This window comes from Hyaena hyaena, unplaced genomic scaffold (genome assembly GCF_003009895.1).
Source record: "Hyaena hyaena isolate Hyena2069 unplaced genomic scaffold, ASM300989v1 scaffold_669, whole genome shotgun sequence".
Taxonomy (NCBI): domain Eukaryota; kingdom Metazoa; phylum Chordata; class Mammalia; order Carnivora; family Hyaenidae; genus Hyaena; species Hyaena hyaena.
Window position 1 is genome coordinate 116,209 of NW_024081304.1, and position 20,850 is coordinate 137,058.

Genomic DNA, 20,850 nt, shown 5'->3' on the forward strand with positions numbered 1-20,850 from the left:
CATCATGACCTGAGCTGAAGTCGGTCGCTTAGCCGACTGAGCCACCCAGGCACCCTCATCAGGTTTTAACTAAAATGACATCACGTGCTTACTGATGTGTGCAGCATCACGACTGTGTTACAATCAGTGTTCAGAATGTATGGCCAGAGCCTGGTCATAAAGAACTATCAGACAGGGGGCGCCTGAGTGGCTCAGTCTGTTAAGCATCTGACTTCAGCTCAGGCCATGATCTCACGGTTCATGGGTTCGAGCCCCGTGTCGGGCTCTGTGCTGACAACTCGGAGCCTGCTTCGGATTCTGTGTCTCCCCCTCTCTCTGCCACTCCCCAACTTGTGCTCTGTCTCACGGAAAAATAAACATTAAAATTAAAAAAAAAAAAACCATCAGACCCAGTTTGCTGGTCATCCTGCAGATTGTAAAGTCTGTACTCTATAAAAATACCAAGAATGTGAAAGATGGGGCGCCTGGGTGGCTCAGTCGGTTAAGCGTCCGACTTCGTCACAGGGCATGACCTCACGGTTCGTGGGTTCGAGCCCCGCGTCGGGCTCTGTGCTGACTGCCAGCTCAGAGCCTGGAGCCTGTTTCAGTCTGTGACTTCCTCTCTCTCTGACCATCCCCTGCTCACGCTGTCTCTCTCTCTCTCTCTCTCTCCTAGAAATAAATAAAAAAGAAGAAGAAGAAGAAGAAGAAGAAGAAGAAGAAGAAGAAGAAGAAGAATGTGAAAGACAGAGAAAGACCAAAGAACTGGTCCAGGTTGAAGACCACAAACTAAGCAACACATACTCCTAGATAAGATCTCAAACCACAAAGGGAAAAAGTGGCATTGTTGGCCAGCTGGCGACATTTGAATGGATGGATGTGGACTGAACGGTAATGTGATAGCAACACAGATTCCCGATTTGCAGCGTTATGTGCTAGTTACATGCTATCGTAGTAGGAGAGTGATCTTGTTTGGGGGAAAGACTCTGGAGTGTTTAGGGGTGATGGAACATCTAGTTCTCAAAAGGCTCAGAGGAAGACTAATGATAACAGGCACAGAGTGAAGGGTGAACCATGGAGCAAACGAGGTAAAATATTAACAATTGAGGGGTTGGATGAAAGGAACTACGAGAGTTCTTTGTATTGTGCTGGCAAACCTTCTGAACAGTCAAACTGTTTCAAAATAAATTATTATTTAAATTAATAAATTTAAATTATTTATTATTTAAAACCTATAAATAGGACATCAGAATTTGCAGATAAATCAAGGGATAAAATATTCACTGCCTAAAAGCATGCATCTTAGCTATTCGATTAAAATACTGGTCCTGTAGTCAAATGTGACTTAATTTGTAAAATTCTGAATTACGGCCTTCCCTTCACCAGCCTACCCATGGCCTTAAGCAAGTTAATTCATATCAAGTCTTTCAAAAACGAGAGACACTTTCCAATATGCACCATGAAGTTTGAATTTTAAATACAAGGAGAGCCTAGAAAAATCTGCAGTTGCTAAACCTAATAGTTTTTGTACCAAACAGCGCCACCTTCTGGAAATAACACACCATCGCACACAGTGCTCTTACCTACGAAAATAAAACGGTTTAAAGCTCCTAAGGCACATTTGAGAACCGAATGTCAAATGGCGGAACGTACTTCCTTAATCCACTGAAGGCGAATGAGCTCTTCTGTTTCTTTAAGTGGCAAAGTTACAAAATCTTTTATAGGACATAGCCATTCTCACAAAATCAGAGGAAGTAAGCAAGTCCTTAACGTTTGTTGACACTGGAGGCACCAGCCGCTAAAGGAGAAACAGAACCAGCCTGCTTCATTCCTGACACAGGACCCCACGAAGGATGTCACTCAAAAAAATATTCACGCAGGGACTCAGAATAAAACGGGCAGACAACTGAGGCTTCTTCTGGTGTCAGTGATTTCAAGAGGGGGAGCAGCACCCCCTAGGGGGCATGATGAAAATGTGTAGGGATGCTTCCGGCACTGAGCAGCAGAGGACAAGGCCACACCGCTGCGCCGCACTAGGGACCAGCGCAAGAGAGAATTGAGAAACACGTCCAAATGCCCCACCCAACACGGCGCGAGTGAAAAACTGCTCATGATTAATCTCTGTGTCTAGATTCGAATTCCATTTTACAGATAAGGTTTTTTCACACATTTTTAATATACATTGGGTTGGTTGGTTTGTTTCAGGGAATGCAACTACTGTGTAAACTGAGAAAAAAATGGTACCATGTTTGGTTTCGAAGTCACGACCCCGAGATCAAGAGTAGCACGCTCTAGCAACGGAGCCAGCCAGGCGCCCCCGGCTTGAAACTTTACCAACGCGGATCCACATCTCAGAAAATCATGCCGTCTCTCGGAAAGATGTGGTACTTGAGCTACCAATGGACGATATTCTCCTATTCCTCTGCATTCATAGCCCTGGCATTTGCAGGGATCATCCACATTCGTGCATGCATCGGACAGGGACTGAAATATATACTGAAATGCATGCTATGTTATTAAAAACTACTTTCTTTTTACTTCTTTTATATTATAGTTAGGGTGCTATCCTGGTGTTTATTGAAACTGTGTGTACAGACAGGTTCAGTCATCTAGTATCTATAAATGTGAATCTACAGTAGTGAAGGGAGACAGAGAAAACATGTGATATCAAAAGAAGACATCAGGGCGCCTGGGTGGCTCAGACAGTGGAGCATCAGGATCTTGATTTCCACTCAGGTCATGATCCCAGGGTCATGGAATCGAGGCCCATGTCAGAACACTGAGCATGGAGCCTGCTTAAGATATTCTCTCTCTCTCTGTCTCTCTCTCTCTCTCATCTCCCTTTGCCGCTCCTCCTGTTTATGGACTTGCTCTCTCTTTCTCTCTCTCTAAATTAAAAAAAAATGACACATTATTCTGATAGGGTTGAGAACTACTGATCCATTTCAACTCTCTCATTTTATTATGGGGAAGCTGAGGTTCAGAGAGCAAAATGAACTTGCTCAAGGTCACAGTATGAGCTTGAGGCAAACCAATCCCAAAATTCTCTGCTTCTCAATTTGGTTACTGGCCCACGCTGCCTACAAATCAAGAATATACTTTGGAGGGAGAAAAAAAAACAGTGCTATAAATGTGGCTAGCGTCCCAAGCTAACCCACTAATAAAGCTTATATATAAGTCGCATACATAGATAGCTAAGGGTAATGTGATTAGAATGAAACAAAAAAAAACTTTGGTTCATGGTATAAAAACAGCACATTTCTGAAATGAAAGTATTGTGAATAGTAATACCTTAGCCCGGCATTCAAGGCCATTCAAAAGCTGGTCCTAGTCTGTCTTTCTAACCTTTCTACCAAAACTATATAAATGATTAAATCAGATATAAAGTCTGAGGTGTTAGACTGAATTTTCTTGGCCTTTACAGACCCCAGCACCTAATCCCTGGCAAAAAAATACATTTAATGTTCTTTGATGAATGAATAAGCACATGAAAACAATTTTATACCAATTGGACATTTGTCCACTGTTCCCCATACGTACTGTTCCCATGTACATTCTTACCCAGAAAGCCCAACACTAGCTCCTCTCCAAATGCCTAAAATCTAGGTTTCTTAACTCAGCCCATTGGCCTTCCCACAAGGCCTCACATACCTCTCTCATAAAGCCTTCTTGGCTAATTCACCTGCAGTAATTCTTTCCCATTTTAAACTCACACCATGTATTACAGAGGCTGCATCAAGAGCCTGGACTCTCTAGTCAAACTAATCTTGGCTTATAATCCTTTACATTTGGGACTTTGGCAAGCAGCTTTCCCTCTAGGAGCCTTATTTTATTTCTTTTTAAGCTTATTTATTTGTTTTGAGAGAACGAGAGTGGGGGAAGTGCGGGGGTAGGAGGGAGAGAGAATCCCAAGCAGGCTCCGCGCTGTCAGCACAAAGCCCCATGTGGGACTCGATCTCACAAACTGTGAGACCATGACCTGAGCTGAAACCAAGAGTCGGACGCTCAAGTGACTAACCCACCCAGGTGTCCCTCGGTTTTATTTTCTATAAAATGGAGATTTAAAATAGTACCTGCTTTCAGAGGACTATTATGAAAAATGAAGATAAAGTAGTTACTTTATAAAAAGTCTCGTGCTAGGCATATAATAGGCACTCGCCAAATATTTGTCATATAAATGTATGAATAAAAGCCCTTCACCCTGATGTTAATCTTTGTGACCCATCCTTCAATAACTTCTGAATGTATTTGTCATATAAACTCGAAACTTTAAACCTATTTGGGAACATGAATCATTCAAGTTCAGGTGGAGGCTGACGCAGGGCTCGATCCCACGACCCTGGGATCATGACCTGAAAGGAAATCAAGAGACTGACGCTCAACAGACTGCCATCCAGGTGCCCCACAAAATGCTTAATTAAAAAACCAAAAAGAATGTTTTAAACTGAACATTATGTTGCTTCTTGACCTTTCTGTAGCTAGTAGCTGCCTGACCAGAGGCTCAGGCCCACAAGCTTGCCAATGACCGTGGGCTCCGCTTCCAAACAGCACTTTGCAGGTGGCTGTACAGGAGGTCCAAGGAGGTCTCAGGTGGCAGAGGGGGCACAGGAGGAGGGGCGGGGTCACAACCCAGGAGGCTGAGGAGCGCCAGCTGCTGCATGGTGCTGACGTCTCTAAGTGCTTTGACATATGCGTGGAGTTTGGCTTCCTGTCCCTGTCGCCCTGTGTCAGGATTGTGCTTACCCCTCTCCCACTGGCCCTGAGAATGACGTTGTGTGCCAGAGGTACATGGAAGGCTTCCACAGCCCTCACAGGGTGAGACTGCGTGGTTCACCCAGCCCAGGGCCTGGGATCCAGCCATGTCGCAGGACCTGGTGAGATTTTCTGTACTGAGAGTAAGAAGCAGCAGAAAGGGGGGAACAAAACAAAGCGTGGACCAGAGGGGAAATTCCCAGGAAACACAGAGGTCTAGATCTTTGCCAAGGTAGTGGTGCCGAATCACAAGTAGCTATTCATCATTTGAAATGTGGCCAGTCCTAAGTGAGATGAGCTGTAAGTGTAAAATACATACAGGATCTCAAAGACTTGGTATGAAATTTTTAAAAAGACACAAGGAATTTCTTTACTGAAACAAGTGCCATCCACACTGCATTCCAGTTAATAAATTTGTCTCTTGGTGTCCCCCGGGCGGCTCAGTCAGTTAAGCATCCGACTTCAGCTCAGGTCATGATCTCACGGTTAGTGGGTTCGAGCCCTGTGTCAGGCTCTGTGCTGACAGCTCAGAGCCTGGAGCCTGCTTCAGATTCTATGTCTCCCTCTCTCTCTGTCCCTACCCCACTCACGCGCTGTCTATCTCTCATACAAATAAATAAACATCAAAAATAAATTTTAAAAAATCAATAAGTATCGAATTTCCCATTTAAGAAGGGAAGGAAGGAAGGAAGGAAGGAAGGAAGGAAGGAAGGAAGGAAGGAAGGAATGTGTCTCTCACAGGCGTATGGGTTATCAGTTTTTACACTACATGTATGTTAGGGCTGAACAAATAAACCAGGGGCGCCTGGGTGGCTCAGTTGGTTGAGCGTCGGACTTCGGCTCAGGTCACAATCTCACGGTTCATGGGTTCAAGCCCCTCATCAGGCTCTATGCTGACAGCTCGGAGCCTGGAGCCTGCTTCAGATTCTGTGTTTCCCTCTCTCACTCTGCCCCTCTCCCACTCGCACTGTGTGTGTGTGTCTCACAAAAATAAATAAACATTAAAAATTTTTTAAACAAATAAATCAATATATTGTAGATGATGGGGGTCAGGTTTCTTCTCAGCGTCAGAGAAGGAAGTTACCAGTGAGCAAGGGGAGAGGGCTAGCCCGAAAACTGTAGTGTGGATTTCAGCCAGAAATACCGATAGGGACTCATGTTCATTCATTTTTTTATCCACTCACTTATTTTTATATTTTCCCATTTGCGATTAGCACATCCTGTGTGTGGTGACCCTCTGCCCCGTGAGACTCACCAGTTTTCCCAACCCTCATTCACATCTGATTTTAACATCCATCAGTAGTATCGACCTGAATCAGTTATTTAACTGGAGGTTGAAAAACTAGTGATTTTCAAATTCAAGTTCAACGTCCACTTCAAATAGTCATTACCACTGAGGCAGTTCAATAACTAGTGACATCAGCCCAGCTAATTGACAAAATCCTTCATACGCTACAAGGCGATTTTGAGTTATTTTATATTACAGTTGCCAACATATGAAGGTTTGCTTCCTATTTGTCGACGGAAAGCTCAAACTATGTTATGGGACACCCCAAGTGGGATCCATGATGCAATATAAATTCCGTTCCATAAGAGTGCTCCAGAGTGAAGTGTGGTTGTAAAATGCTGAGTGAGTTAGACTCAGTCAAAAGATTTCTTTAGTAGGAGACTTTTTAAATAGTTCACTAATGTGCTTTGTGAGGCTAAGAAAGGAAGTCATAGAAAGTAACATTTTCCAGACTTGTTTAGCTCGTGTTCTAGGGAAGTGTTGATGTGCACCATGATCACCGGGTTAAGAAAGCATTTTTTCACCTCAAGACCATGAAATGAACAGCAGCAGAGGTATCCAACACCACTCTTCCTTACCCTCACCCCCACCAACGCTCTGGTGTTCAAATAGAGACTGTTGTGGCTTGGTGTTTTCTCACCGCATAATCTCGCTCTTTGCATGCATGGGCTCTGGCTGTGTGAAACCCTATAAATCAAGTGCTCCTGTGTCCACAGGAAGGAAAAGGAAGCATTGTGTGTCTGCTGCAGGCTAGGCACTGTGCTAAACGTGATGTTAGTCCACATATCTCTGAGAATAATCACAGGAGGTGATGATTTTATCCCCATTTTACAGATTAGGAAGTTCACACAGCTAGTAAATGTCAGAGCCAGGATTCAAAGTCAGGTGTGTCTGGTCCTTTGCATCATGACACTTATTGAGGCCAAAGGCCTCCTAAGAACCCTATATGAGTTTCTTTTTTTTTTTTAATTTTTAAAAAATGTTTATTTTTGAGACAGAGCAAAAGACAGAATGCAAGTGGGGGAGGGGCAGACAGAGGGAGACACAGAGTCTGAAGCAGACTCCAGGCTCTGAGCTGTCAGCAGAGTCCAACATGGGGCTTGAACCCATGAACCATGAGATCATGACCTGAGATGAAGTTGGATGCCTAACCAATTGAGCCACTCAGGCACCCCGAACCCTAAATGAGTTTCAATGAGAGGGAAAGAATTCCCTCTCCCGGAAAAGCTTCTTAGAGTAAACGTGTTAAGGAACAAAAGGTTGAGCCCTAACCCCAAATAAGGCGATTCCCCAAATTCCCCCATTTGGTAGAGCTGCATCTGAACTTGAGCTTCAGCTCTTTTGATAGCCACTGTTGCTTCCTGATGGCAGACAGTCCACTAGCACTATACCATATAGGCTCCCGGTGTAATCTGACCTTCAATTTAGATGTGCTCTCCTCTGGCTTTTACTGTGAACATAAAAGTTCCTACATTTAAATTTTTTTAAAAATTTAAGTAGGCTCCATGCCCAGCGCAGGGCTTGAACTCACCACCCTGAGATCAAGAGTCGCATGCTCTACCCACTGAGCCAGCCAGATACCCCACTCATTTAAACAGCTGATGAATAAGTGATAAAAATGTAGAAGGGCTTCAGCTCTTCGATCAACTTCTGATAATAGCTTAGGCTTTTAATAATATTCTCAATCATCAGGGAAAGGTTATTTTAATTTCTTCAAGGCATATTCCATTCCTTCCCCCAGATTACCCTTCTGTATTTCATCCCGAGAGCAGAAGGACTACATGTACTGGACTAGCAAATTGTCTGTTTTCAACAATTTTACCTCGGATAAACCACAGGATGTAGGCTCAAGTACTCCTGACCTCTAGCTGGATGAGACAAAGCATATGCACACATTCCTAAAGCGTTTCTCATTTTCTTTAGAGTAACTCTGTGGACAGAAAACGTAATAGACCTTTAAAACAGAATGCCAGAATGGTACAGTAGAAAAGCTATGAGTTTGGGGGCCAGACAGCCCTGAGTTTGAATATCACTTGCATCTCCTGCGGACTGTGATCCTGAGAAAATTACTCACCTCACTGGGCTTCAGTATCCTCATTTATAAAATGGATATAACCACATAGGTGATACACAAGGACCAAAGCAAGGCGTCCCTAAACTGGAATTGCTTTCAGAATGAGATTAGGAGGGGCGCCTGGGTGGCTCAGTTGGTTGAGCATCCGACTTCGGCTCAGGTCATGATCTCACGGTTCGTGGGTTCGAGCCCCGCATTGGGCCGTGTGCTGACAGCTAGCTCAGAGCCTGGAGCCTGTTTCAGATTCTGTATCTCCCTCTCTCTCTGACCCTCCCCTGCTCATGCTGTCCCTTTCTCTCAAAAATAAATAAAACATTAAAGAAACAGAATGAGATTAGGTCTCAAGAAAGCATGTCTAAAGCTTTAAGAAATAAGTCATTTATACCAAATCAAGTATGAGCAAGCTGACTCAAAAATTTGAGATACAGCTTTAAAAAAACTAACAAGAGAAATGCATAAATCTCTGTAGTCTTAAAAGGCTTTCCCTATAAAAGCCCCAAAGTTAATCTATTTGCTTTCTTATATATCATTATCCCAGGCAGATGTGCTACTAACCAGCTAACACGAATGGTATGGTCCCCTGGCATTTATATTTCTCCATGTCAATTAACAAATTGATATTCTGGTTTATACATTGGACCCTTAGGAGTTTGTTTAATATGAATCAATCTCCCTTTGGGATACTCCCAGAATTAAAACTCTGAAGCAAGGGACAGCTGGGTGGCACAGTCAGTTAAGTGTCCAGCTCTTGGTTGATCATGACTCAGGTCATGATCTCATGGTTTCGTGAGTTCGAGCCTCGCATGGGGCCCTGTGCTGACAGTGCAAAGCCTGCTTGGGATTCTCTGCCTCCCTTTCTCTCTGCCCCTTCCCCACTTGCACTCTCTCTGTCTCTCTCAAAATAAATAAATGAACGTTAAAAAATAAGTAAATAAAACACAATTCTGAAACAAAATTTTTAAAACATTAACAAAAACCTAGTACTGCTGAGTATGTAAGGAAACAGCACGTCTTCAGGCCCAGCAACTCTTCTGGACAAGAATTTGGCAATGGGTTCTCAAAATGCATACACACTTTCACCTAAATAATCCTGCTGCTGGGAATTTAACTTCAGGAAACAATCACACAAGAAAAAAAAACTAAGAATGTTAAGGAAAGCACTGTTCATAGTAATTAAAAATTAGACATTTTGGGTTGTTTTTCTCAATGGAGCACTAAATAAGTCAATTATGGCCTCCACCACACAGCATGGGACTCTGGGGCACCTGGGCGGCTCAGTCGGTTGAGTGTCCAACTCTTCATTTTTAGCTCAGGTCATGGTCCCAGGGAAGTGGGATCAAGCCCCACATGGGCTTCACACTGAGCACAGAGCCTGCTTAAGATTCTCTCTCTCTCCCTCTACCCCTCTCTCCAATTCATGCACTCTCTCTAAAACAAAAATAAATATTAAAAATTTTAAAAATAAGGGCACGTGGGTGGCTCAGTCAATTAAGCGTCCAACTCCAGCTCAGGTCATGATCTCACAGTTCATGAGTTCAAGCCAGCTCAGAGCCTGGAGACTGCTTCTGATTCTGTGTCTCCCTCTCTCTCTGCCCATCCCCCACTCCTGCTCACTCGCTCTCTCAAAAAAGGAATAAACAAAGACATTTTTTAACTAAAAATATTTTTTAGAAAATTAAAAAATAAAAAATAAAAAGAAGGATGTGACTCTATTGACATGACAAGACACGCATGACATACACGAGGTGAAAATAGCACATGTAATATCTCATTTGTACAAAGTTGTATATTTTTTGGCACCACATGCAGTGTTTCCCTTGTATATTCTGAAGAACTTTATATCCCCATGAGTTCTACCATGGTCTACGAAACGCTACGTGTTATAATGATCTTTGGAAAATTCACAGTGGTTTTTAACGTAATGAATACTCTCGACGCCATTGTTTTAACATTGCTTACCCTAGCATTCTCCAAAATAACCTCGTCATAGGATCCTGCCTTCACCTAACACCTTTTAAAATACAAAGCAAAAATAAGGGGTGCCTGGCTGCCCCAGTTGGTTGAGCGTCTGACTCTTGATCTTGGCTCAGGTCATGATCTCACAGATCGGGGGTTCAAGCCTGAGTGAAGCTCTGCTGAGCCTGCTTGGGATTCTGCCCCTCCCTCTCTCTGTCAAAATAAATAAACTTAAAATAAATCGAAAGAAAATAAAATAGAAAGCAAAAACAAATAAATTATGAAGCAACTAGTTTTCAGAGAAACCTTTGGGAAACACGGGCATCAGAGAGCTATTAGATTAACCACCAGAATGTTAATAGTCAGTTTGTATGTCTATTTAGCCACCCAAGATACATACCACTTCACAAAAATAGCTACTTACAAATGTAAAATGACATGTGTAGAAACAATAAGGAATGCCCTATGTCGAAGACCCACTCCGTTCAATGCTAAGGTCTTTATATACTCTGAAAATGAGGATCAAATGACCTGAGAAGAAAGCGAGCCTGAGATCACGTGACTTACTTAAGCTCGCCCAGCTAGTAAGTGGCCAAGCCTCAATCTGAACCACAGGTCAGCGTGAGCCCAATACAGATGCTCTTCTCACTATATATACTATACTCTGTCTCTTCCACAACCTACTCTTCCTGTAAGGTCCCACTTGAGCAGCCGGCCAGTCTGCCAACCCCAGGCAACACCCCTCTGGTCTCTCATGTACTTCTTTCAACCCTCGGACGAAGTAAGACAAAGTAAATTACCTGGCACAGTGCCTGAAATGTGGTAGGTGTAATACAGAATTCCTTTAATGATGGCCCTCTGAATGGTTTGAACTTACCTACTTTCCTGGGCCATTGGCTAAGTTATATAACTCTGATGATCAAAATTAAGGCGTTAACATTATTGAAGTATATGATAGTGATATACTTGATCGGAACAAAAGTAAGATGATGGCATGGAATACTTACTTCAAATCGCACAGAGTAAGTGTAGGTTACGTTAAACTTGTCTGTGTCTTCTTGAGGAATTTCCATAGGGGGTCCATTACAGGTTAGGTGGTCTTCACCTGAATGCTTATAGCTAAGAAAAGAGGGAGGGGGGAGGGAAGAGAAAGTAATTTTTATACCAAACTGCCATTGTAAATTTCTGCTTCATGCCTAATCCGGCATGTAACAGTAGCAGGCTGAAAAAATATGCCCTTCATTATATTTCATATTTAAAACTCTTCATGATTTTAAATACTTTTGTTTTGGGCCACCTGGGTGGCTCAGTTGCTTAAGCACCCAACTCTTGATCTCAGCTCAGGTCTTGAGTTCTAGCCCGCTGGGCATGAAGCCTGCTTAAAAAGAATACCCTTGTAGAAGTACCCTACGACCCAGCAATTGCACTACTAAGTATTTATCCAAAGGATACATGGATGGAACCAGAGGGTATCATGCTAAGCGAAATTAGTCAGTCAGAGAAAGACAAATATCATATGACTTCACTCATATGAGGAATTCAAGATACAAAACAGATGAACATAAGGGAAGGGAAGCAAAAATAATATATAATATAAAAGCAGGGAGGAGGACAAAAACACAAGAGAGTTCTTAAATACGGAGAACAGAGGGTTGCTGGGGGGGGGGGGGGGGTGGGCTAAATGGGTGAGGGGCATTAAGGCATCGACTCCTGAAATTATTGTTGCACTATAGGCTCACTCACTTGGATGTAAATCAAAAAATGAAAAAATGAAAAAAAACACCCTTGCTTCTAAATGTCCCCAACACTCAAATGAGAGTCAAAAAACTGCCCAAGGCATGAACCAGGTGTCCCCTGCTTTTCCGAAGCTCACTTTATGCCACTTTGCTTTTATGAAAGACATACATTAGTACCTGTTTTCACTAACTGAAAGAAATCCGAAGAGGATTTTCACTTTTCTGAAAAATCAAAAAGAGCATTCAGCGTTGGCTTTGGAGGGAACCAGTAGAGAGGCAGCTCCCGCCCCAGCAGCGAGAGTGGCGCCGCCCAGCGCCTTCTCTGGGAACTACACTCAGCATTTCTACATCAAGCCCCCAGAGCTTTGAACTGTGTCTGTGAGCATCTGCCCTTTATCTTGGTTTATTTTGTGCATCCATAGCAAGAATGTGCCTTAAGGTATCAGAAAAGCCTAAGAGAGGGGAGTTGGAGAGTCTGGGAATGCTCACAAAATTTTCCATATAATGGCAAGTGCTTCTTCGCTTTTGACATTTCGACTTCCAAAAGCCTTTAGAGGAACGTTCTACTTTTGGAGAGCAGGGGGAAACGTGTCCCTAAGAACCTTCTCATGGGGCACCTGGCTGGCTTAGTCGGTAGAGTTCATAATTCTTGATCTCAGAGTTGCAAGTTCGAGGCCCATATTGGGCGTAGAGATTACTTAAAAATAAAATCTTTAGGGTGCCTGGGTGGCTCAGTCGGTTGAGCGTCCGACTTCAGCTCAGGTCATGATCTCACCGCTCCTGGGTTCGAGCCCCGCATCTGGCTCTGTGCTGACAGCTCAGAGCCTGGAGCCTGCTTTGGATTCTGTGTCTCCCCCTCTCTCTGCCCCTCCCATGCTCATGCTCTGTCTCTCTCTGTTTCCCAATAATAAATAAATGTTTTAAAAATTATAAAAGGGGCGCCTGGGTGGCTCAGTCAGTAGAGTGTCTGACTTCAGCTTGGGTCATGGTCTCAGGGTCTGTGGGTTCGAGCCCCATGTTGGGCTCTGTGCTGACAGCTCAGAACCTGGAGCTGCTTAGGATTCTGTGTCTCCCACTCTCTCTGCCCCTCCCCTCCTCATGCTCTGTCTCTGTCTCTCTCTCTCTCTCAAAAATAAACATTAAAAAAATTTTTTTAATTATAAAAAAAGAAGATGTGGTTTATATATACAATGGAATACTACATAGCAATGAGAAAGAATGAAATCTGGCCATTGGTAGAAATGTGGATGGGACTCGAGGGTGTTATGCTAAGTGAAATCAGTCAAGCAGAGAAAGAAAAGTTACCATATGTTTTCACTCATATGTGGAACAGGAGAAACTTGACAGAGGACCATGGGGGAGGGGGAGGGGGAAAAATAGTTAAGGAGAGAGAGGGAGGCAAACCATGAGAGACTCTTAAATACGGAGAACAAACTGAGGACTGGTGGGGGTGGGGAGAGGGGACAAGGGGAGATGGGCACCGAGGAGGGCATTTGTGGGGATGAGCACTGGGTGTTATATGGAAACCAACTTGACAACAAACTAATTTTAAAAAACAGAATAACCTTTTACTAAGGTAAACCAGAATTGGAAACTACCAGTGTTCTTCACCATTTGGAGCCTGTTTAATGAAATCTATAGGCCCTTTTCCCCAGAAAAATACACTTCAATAAAAATTTCCAGAGTTTATTACATCAGGGTCCATATTAAAAACTCCTAATTCAGCCCTCTCCTTTCACAGATGATGAAATTAAGCCTATGACAGATCAAGTTAACCTACCCATGGTCAAAAGCTTGGCACAATACATTCTCTAACTATTCTTTCCCCTTTAGGCATCATCATTTAGCTTTGGCTAAAGTAAAATAGGGTAGTAGCTTTAAAAATAATGAAGTCCAGGGGGCATCTGGGTGGCTCAGTCGGTGAAGTGGCCGACTGCAGCTCAGGTTCATGTGTTCGAGCCCCTCATCAGTCTCTGTGTTGACAGCTCGGAGCCTGGAGCCTGCTTCAGATTCTGTCTCTCTCTCTGCCCCTACCCTACTTGCCTCTCTCTCAAAAATAATAAACATAAAAAAATTTAGTTAAGAAAAATACTGAAGTCTGAATCATTTCTACAAACTTTAGGTTCACGTCCAAAATGGAACCAGGAGAGACGAGACTAAAATCCAAGTTTCCTAATTCCTTGCTCTGTGTTCAGAAAATTATACCATATGTGCCTCCTTTAATATACTCCACATAAGTTTCAAGGGACAACTTCCTCATCTTAATATTTCAGGTTTTGTATATTTTTCCCATAATGGACCATGATTTTATACATTGTGTGTTATATTCCCCTCTTGACCTGTCTTAACTGAAGAGTACTAATTTATCCTATAGTGTCAAAGGATCTTAGAGTTGGAACATGAAAGCTCACCTGTTCAGTCTCTTACCCACATTACATGTTATTCAAATGCTAACTACAGGTAGAAGGGAATAAATCTATTTTATAAACCCACCTACTTGGGTTTTTTTAATTTTTTGTAATGTTCATTTATTTTTGAGACAGAGACAGAACATGAGGGGAGGAGGGGCAGAAAGAGAGGGAGACACAGAATCTGAAACAGGCTCCAGGCTCTGAGCCATCAGCACAGAACCCAACACGGGGTTCGAACCCACGAACCGCGAGATCATGACCTGAGCCGAAGTCAGTCGCTTAACCGACTGAGCCACCCAGGCGCCCCAAATTACCTATTTGATTTTTCAAACTGTATGTCTAAGGTGACACCACGTGTGTATCCTAAAATTGAAAATTATAGTTGAGAACTTCCATATTCTGAATTCATTTTTAAATGAATGGAGCCGATTATAAAAGATACTCTCTAATTACCTTTGGAGCTCAAGTCGAGCGGAAACCAATCTTGCAAGACCCCAATTTCTTCCACTTTCCCTGTGATATGTAATAGTAATATCAACGTGGTTGATGAGGAAGTAAGTATTACTTCTGTTGTATTCAGACTGTGAAGAGATAAAAGAAATTTTAAAGAAGTTTGAACTTTTCTTAGAAACTAAAACATATAAAGTCTGACCATGGAATAAAAATGAGATACACGATAAGAATGTTGACTATATTATCTATGCTTTTCATCTCTATAACTTACTTTTTTTTATAACTGGAAGCTCATAGCTCTTAATCCCCTTCATCTATTTTGCCCACCAGTCCTCCCTCAGAATCTTCAGAAGGAACCATCATTGCTGACGTCTTCATCTTGAACTTCCAGTCTCCAGAACTGTGAGACAGTGAATTTCTGTTGTTTTAAGCTATCAATTTTGTAGTGTGTCCTTAGAGCAGCCCTAGCAAAGGAAGGCTCTGCGATATGAGCTATGCAATCACACAGCCGTTTACTAGCTACATGACCATAGACAAGTCATTTAACCTCTTGGACCCTCTGTTTCCTCTTTTTATTTTTATTTTTTAGAATTTTTTAAGTGATTATTTATTTATTTTGTGTCTGAGAGAGTGCATGTGCAGTGGATTGGCAGAGAGAGGAGGAGAGAATCCCAAGCAGGCTCCACCCTGTCAGTGCAGAGTGCCATGCAGGACCTGATCCCATAAACTGTGAGATCATAACCTGAGCCAAAATCAAGAGTCGGTCGCTGAACAGACTGAGCCATCAAAGTGCCCTTCCTCTTTTTAAAAATGAGGACAATAGGGACACCGGGCTGGCTCAGACGGTACAGTATATGACTCCTGATTTCAGGATTATGAGTTTGAGCCCCATGTTGGGTATAGAGATTACTTAAAAAAAAGTTTTTTAATCAAAAAAATAGGATTGCTCATAGAATTGTTGAGGATTACATAAAATCACATAGAGGTGCCTGGGTGGCTCAGTCGGTTAAGCATCCGACTTTGGCTCAGGTCATGATCTCACGGTTCGTGGGTTTGGCCCTGTGTCAGACTCTGTGCTGACAGCCATCTCAGAGCCTGGGGGTTGTTTCGGATTCTGTGTCTCCCTCTCTCTCTGACCCTCCCCTGCTCACTCACACTGTCTCTCTCTCTCAGAAATAAATAAAACATTAAAAAAAATTTTTTAACGAATCATGTATGTACTTAGTGCAGTGCTTAGTACAGGAAGCCCTGAATAAATATTAGCTGTTACATCACCCAAGCCCTTCAATCTTCAGAAAATGACTCCAAATGAGCCTTGTCAATTACCATATTGAGTAATCTGCAACATGCAAGACTCCCAGATTAAGAATCATGGCTCTGCAAATCCCAGAATTGAGAGTGACAGCCCTGAAGGCATTTTAGTGATCCTTTAGTGCAGTGATGACAGACAATAAGAGTGATTCTACTGGGGGCGGGCGACTGGGTGGTACAGTCAGTTGAGTGTCCGACTCTCGATCTTGGTGCAGGTCATGATCTCACAGTTTGTGGGTTCAAGCCCTGCATTGAGCTCTGTGCTGAGGGTACAGAGTTTGCTTGGGATTCTGTCTCTCACTCTCTCTGCCCCTCCCCTGCTGTGCTCTCTCTCTCTCTCAACATAAATAAACTTTAAAAAATATTTTAAGGGGGTGCCTGGGTGGCTCAGTCAGTTAAGCGTCCAATTTCAGCTCAGGTCATGATCTCACCATTCATGGGTTCGAGCCCCATGTCGGGCTCTGTGCTGACAGCCAGCTCAGAGCCTGTAGCCTGTTTCAGATTCTGTGTCTCCCTCTGTCTCTGACCCTCCCCTGCTCACGCTGTCTCTCTCTCTCTCAGAAATAAATTAAAAAACATTTTAAAAAAATATTTTTTAAAAAAAAGAAGAGTGCCCCTTTAGGGAGTATCACAATCAACTTGGGGTGGAGAGTAAGTACTGCTCACGGTGGTTCTGTCCATTATTGCAAAGAACTAGAAACTAGAAAATAAGACTATCCATACAGTTGAATGAAATATGGCCTAACCATATAAGGAAATGGAATGTAGCTAGCAGACTGAGGTAGGTATACTATGTATCGGTATTGAATGTTCATGAGCTGTACTAACAGAAGCAGCACAAGCAGCACAGCACAGTGGTTAAGGATGTAGACTCCATAGTCAAACCACCTAGGTGGAAAGCTCAGGTATGGCATTCACTAGCTTGTGTGATCAAGCTGCTTAACCCCTCAGTGTCTCGGTTTCCACACTTGTAATGTAGAAATCATAACAGTACTTACCTTTTCAATTTCATTTTAGAGGTAGAGGGTGAGCGGGGGAGGGGCAGAGACAGAGAGAGGGAGAGAGAGAATCCCAAGCAGGCTCTGCACTCAGGACAGGGCTCGGTCTCATGAACCACGAGATCATGACCTGAGCCCAGGTGAAGAGTGGGACACTTAACGGACTGAACCACCCAGGTGCCCAATAACAGTACTTATCTTCATGGGTGCTGTGAGGATTAAGTCAACTTCATGAAAAGCCACTCAACCACTCTCGGACACAAAGGATCCAACCTTTGGATCAGCTAAATGACTACAGAGAATTCTTTATTCTGTGCTCTCATAGCACAGTCACTCTCATATCTCAGTCACTTACCACATGGAATTGTAGTCCATGTACTTACACGTTTACATCCCCTACTCAATTGTTTTCCCCAGTAGATCACCGGGCTGAGAACTTTGCTTCGTTCATTTATTCATTCACTCATTCAGCAAATATTTTTGAACATTTACTATGTGCCAGGCGCTTCTTCTTAGCCATGTCCTAAGAGCTAATATCCTATGGGGGTCAAAAACATGCAAGAGGTAGTTTGGCATATTGCAAAGGGAAGAGAATTTGGATCAAAAACCATTGGGATGCAATTTAGAATTTGCCACATATAGTCTTCTGTATGTCAGTCTTTATTCGCCTTAGTTTTTTTTTTTTTTCACATAACAGGAAATGAATTTTTTTTCACATAGCAGGAAATGAATTTTTTCTTCTTCTTTTTTTTTCTTTTTTTTTGTGAGAGAGAGGGCTCAAGTGAAGGAGGGCAGAAACAGAGAGAGAATTCCATCGGGGCAGGGTGGGGAGAGAGAGAGAAGCGGGCTCTAGCTCAACCAATGCGAGGCATGACCTCATGAATGGTGAGATCATGACCTGAGCCAAAGTCTGATGCTTTGACCGACTGAGCCACCTAGGTACCCCCAAAATAAACTCTTTTAAATTAAAAACAAAAACGAAACATGAGCTGACAAGAAAGTAAGGAACTATCATGTCAAATTCTAAGAGAAAGCAGGAAGCCAGGGAGGTAACCTGGGTGAGGGGGCGCTGATGCTGCTATCGCCCTGATCTGGGTAAACTTGAACTTCAGTTTGGGCAGCCTCATGGAATAAAGACGCAGGAACTGGAGGAGGGCCTCCCTGGTGAGAGAGCTCTGAAACCACCCATCCCTCTCAAAACCAATACCCTCAGGGTAAAGATGAACAGGAAGTAAGCCTTCTCCCCACCCCCAAAGACCACAGGGAAGATGGCCTTGGTGCTAAACAGAAAAGGGGAGTCGGGGAACTCTCCTTGAACAGTTGCGGCCACAGGCCAGCCTTACATACATGCGCAGTTTGGAGTCCCATCACCTAAGTGGCCCCAGGAAATTCAAGTCATGAATTTGCTTTCCGGTGGTCCCAGGCTGGCAGTTTCCCAAAAACCCCTGGGAGAAGTCAATGAAAATCCTCTCTGGAGGAAAGCACTTTGACCCCAGGGCTCAAAGAAACTCCACAAACAATCGTTAAGAGCCATGTGTTATGTCGTCAAAATCGTGAAGCGCACAAGGAAAAAAGTCATCATGAGCAAGAACCGGCAGAAAAAAACCTGCAACCGTTTCAGATCCAGGAGTAATCAGAAGCAGATTTAAAATTAACTTCAAGAGAAAAAATAATAAATAAAGCTTAAATTAAGTTAATTACATTTGTTATCCTTAAAAAAAGGTAAAATACAATATGACAGCACGTGCATAAAATAGAAACATATAAAATAATGACTTAGCAAACTTGCCAAAGAACAAAATAAAACTTGCAGAAATAAGGGGCCCCTGGGGGCTCAGTTGGTTAAACGTCTGACTTCGGCTCAGGTCATGATCTTGGCAATTCGTGGGTTTGAGTCCCCATGTAGGGCTCCAGTGACAGTGCAGAGCCTCTTTGAGATTCTGTCTCTCCCTCTTTCTCTGCCCCTCCCCTACTTGCACGTGCTTGCTCTCTCTCTCTCTCAAAATAAATTAATTAAAAGCTTTTTCAAAACTTGCAGAAATAAGAAAAATAATTACCGAAATTAAAAATTCAATGCCTATGTTCGGGTGAGCACAAGCCCCGCTTCAGATGAGCTCAAGCCCTACTTTGGTTAAACACGAACCCCACTTCAGGTGACCTCCATTCTCTCTCTCTCTCCCCCCCCCGCCCCTTGCTCACTTGTGCTCCCTCTCTCTTAAAAAAAATTGATGCCTATGTTTAATTTTTTCAGTATTTTTGAGATCTGTTTATGGATGAAATAACTTAGTAATTCATCACTTACATACAACACCCAGTGCTCATCACAAGTGCACTCAATACCTGTGTTTATAAGAGAAGAAACAAGTGAAGAAGAAAATTTATAGACTAGAAGATAGAGCAGAAGAACACAGCACAGGAAAAAAAAATGGAAAATACAGAAAGGAGGTTAAGAGACATGGAGGAGAAAATAAAAACGTTTAACATAGGTTTAATTGGAGTCTGAAAAGGAAAGAAGAAAATATCTGATGATGGCTGAGAATTCCAGAACTGATAAAAGGCACCAATCCAGGGGCACCTGGGTGGCTCAGTCGGTTGAGCATCCGATTCTTGATCTGGGCTCAGATCATGATCCCAGGGTCGTGGGATCAAGCCCAGCATCAGTGCAGAGCCTGCTTAAGATTCTCTCTCTCGATGGGGCACCTAGGTGGCTCAGTTGGTTAAGCCTCCGACTTCAGCTCAGGTTATGATCTCATGGTCTCTGGGTTTGAGCCCCATGTCAGGTTCTGTGCTGACAGCTCAGAGCCTGGAGCCTGCTTCCCTCTCTCTCTGGCCCTCGCCAGCTCATGCTCTCTCGCTCTCTCAAAAATAAATAAATATTTTAAATTTTGTTTAATTTAAAGAAAAAAATAAAAAATAAAATAAATAAAAATAAATATCACGGGAGCCTGGGTGGCTCAAGTGGTTATGCATCCAACTCTTGATCTCAGCTTAGGTCTTGGTTCAGGGTTGTGAGTTCAAGCTCCACATTGGGCTCCGTGCTGAGCACGAGCCTTCACAGACCTAAATGCCACCAATTAGAAAGCATCATTATTTTATGTGCTGCTAGGAAAAAACATTGCCAATTAAACGTTGAAAAGTCATCATCTGAAAGAGACACATCTTGATTTCATAAATGTTAAAATACGGGAAAATATGTTTTAGAATTTAAAAAATGTAGGATATAAAAACAATAAGCAAAGCATAAAATAATACAACAGAACTGAGACCAAATGTCATATCAGTAAATGTAAACGTGTTTAACTCACCTAATAAGAGGAAAAGGGTTTTCAAAAGACACCACAAAGCAAAACTCAACAATAGGTTGTATATAAGAGACACATGTAAAACGACGAGATTCTGGGGTGCCTAGCTGGCTCAGTCAGTAGAGCATGTGACTCTTAATCTCAGGGTTGTGAGTTCAAGCCCCACGTTGAATGTGGAAACTACTTTAAAAGCTTTAAGAAACAATAGCCAAATCATGGAAAGAGCCTAAGTGTCCATCAACTGACGAATGGATCAAGAAGATGTGGTTTATCTATACAATGGAATACTACATGGCAATGAGAAAGAAGGAAATCTGGCCATTGGTAGCAATGTGGATGGAACTCAAGGGTGTTATGCTAAGTGAAATAAGTCAGACAGAGAAGGACAGATACCATATGTTTGCACATATAGGTGGAACAGGAGAAACTTAACAGAGGACCATGGGGGAGAGGAAGGGGAAAAAATAGTTGGGGAGAGGGAGGGAGGCAAACCATGAGAGACTCTTGAATGCTGAGAACAAACTGAGGGCTGATGTGGGTGGGGGGGAGGGGAAGGGGAGTGATGGGCATGGAGGAGGGCACTTGTGGGG

The 20,850-nt window shown here is 42.9% G+C and overlaps 1 protein-coding gene across 2 annotated transcripts in view; it reads right to left on the reverse strand.

The window, feature by feature from the left end:
• Positions 1-20,850, reverse strand: part of LOC120220139 (transmembrane 9 superfamily member 2-like) — a 65,210-nt gene that overhangs the window by 40,888 nt on the left and 3,472 nt on the right. Inside the window, exons 3-5 of one of the 2 annotated variants that reach the window (XM_039217143.1) lie at positions 17,342-17,496; positions 14,650-14,777; positions 11,057-11,168 (exon numbers count right to left, since the gene is read on the reverse strand). In XM_039217143.1, the coding sequence (XP_039073074.1) occupies positions 11,057-11,122 (66 nt within the window). In that variant the 5' untranslated portion in view covers positions 11,123-11,168; positions 14,650-14,777; positions 17,342-17,496. The remainder of the gene's footprint in view (positions 1-11,056; positions 11,169-14,649; positions 14,778-17,341; positions 17,497-20,850) is intronic. The other variant, XM_039217142.1, reaches the window with a different exon arrangement.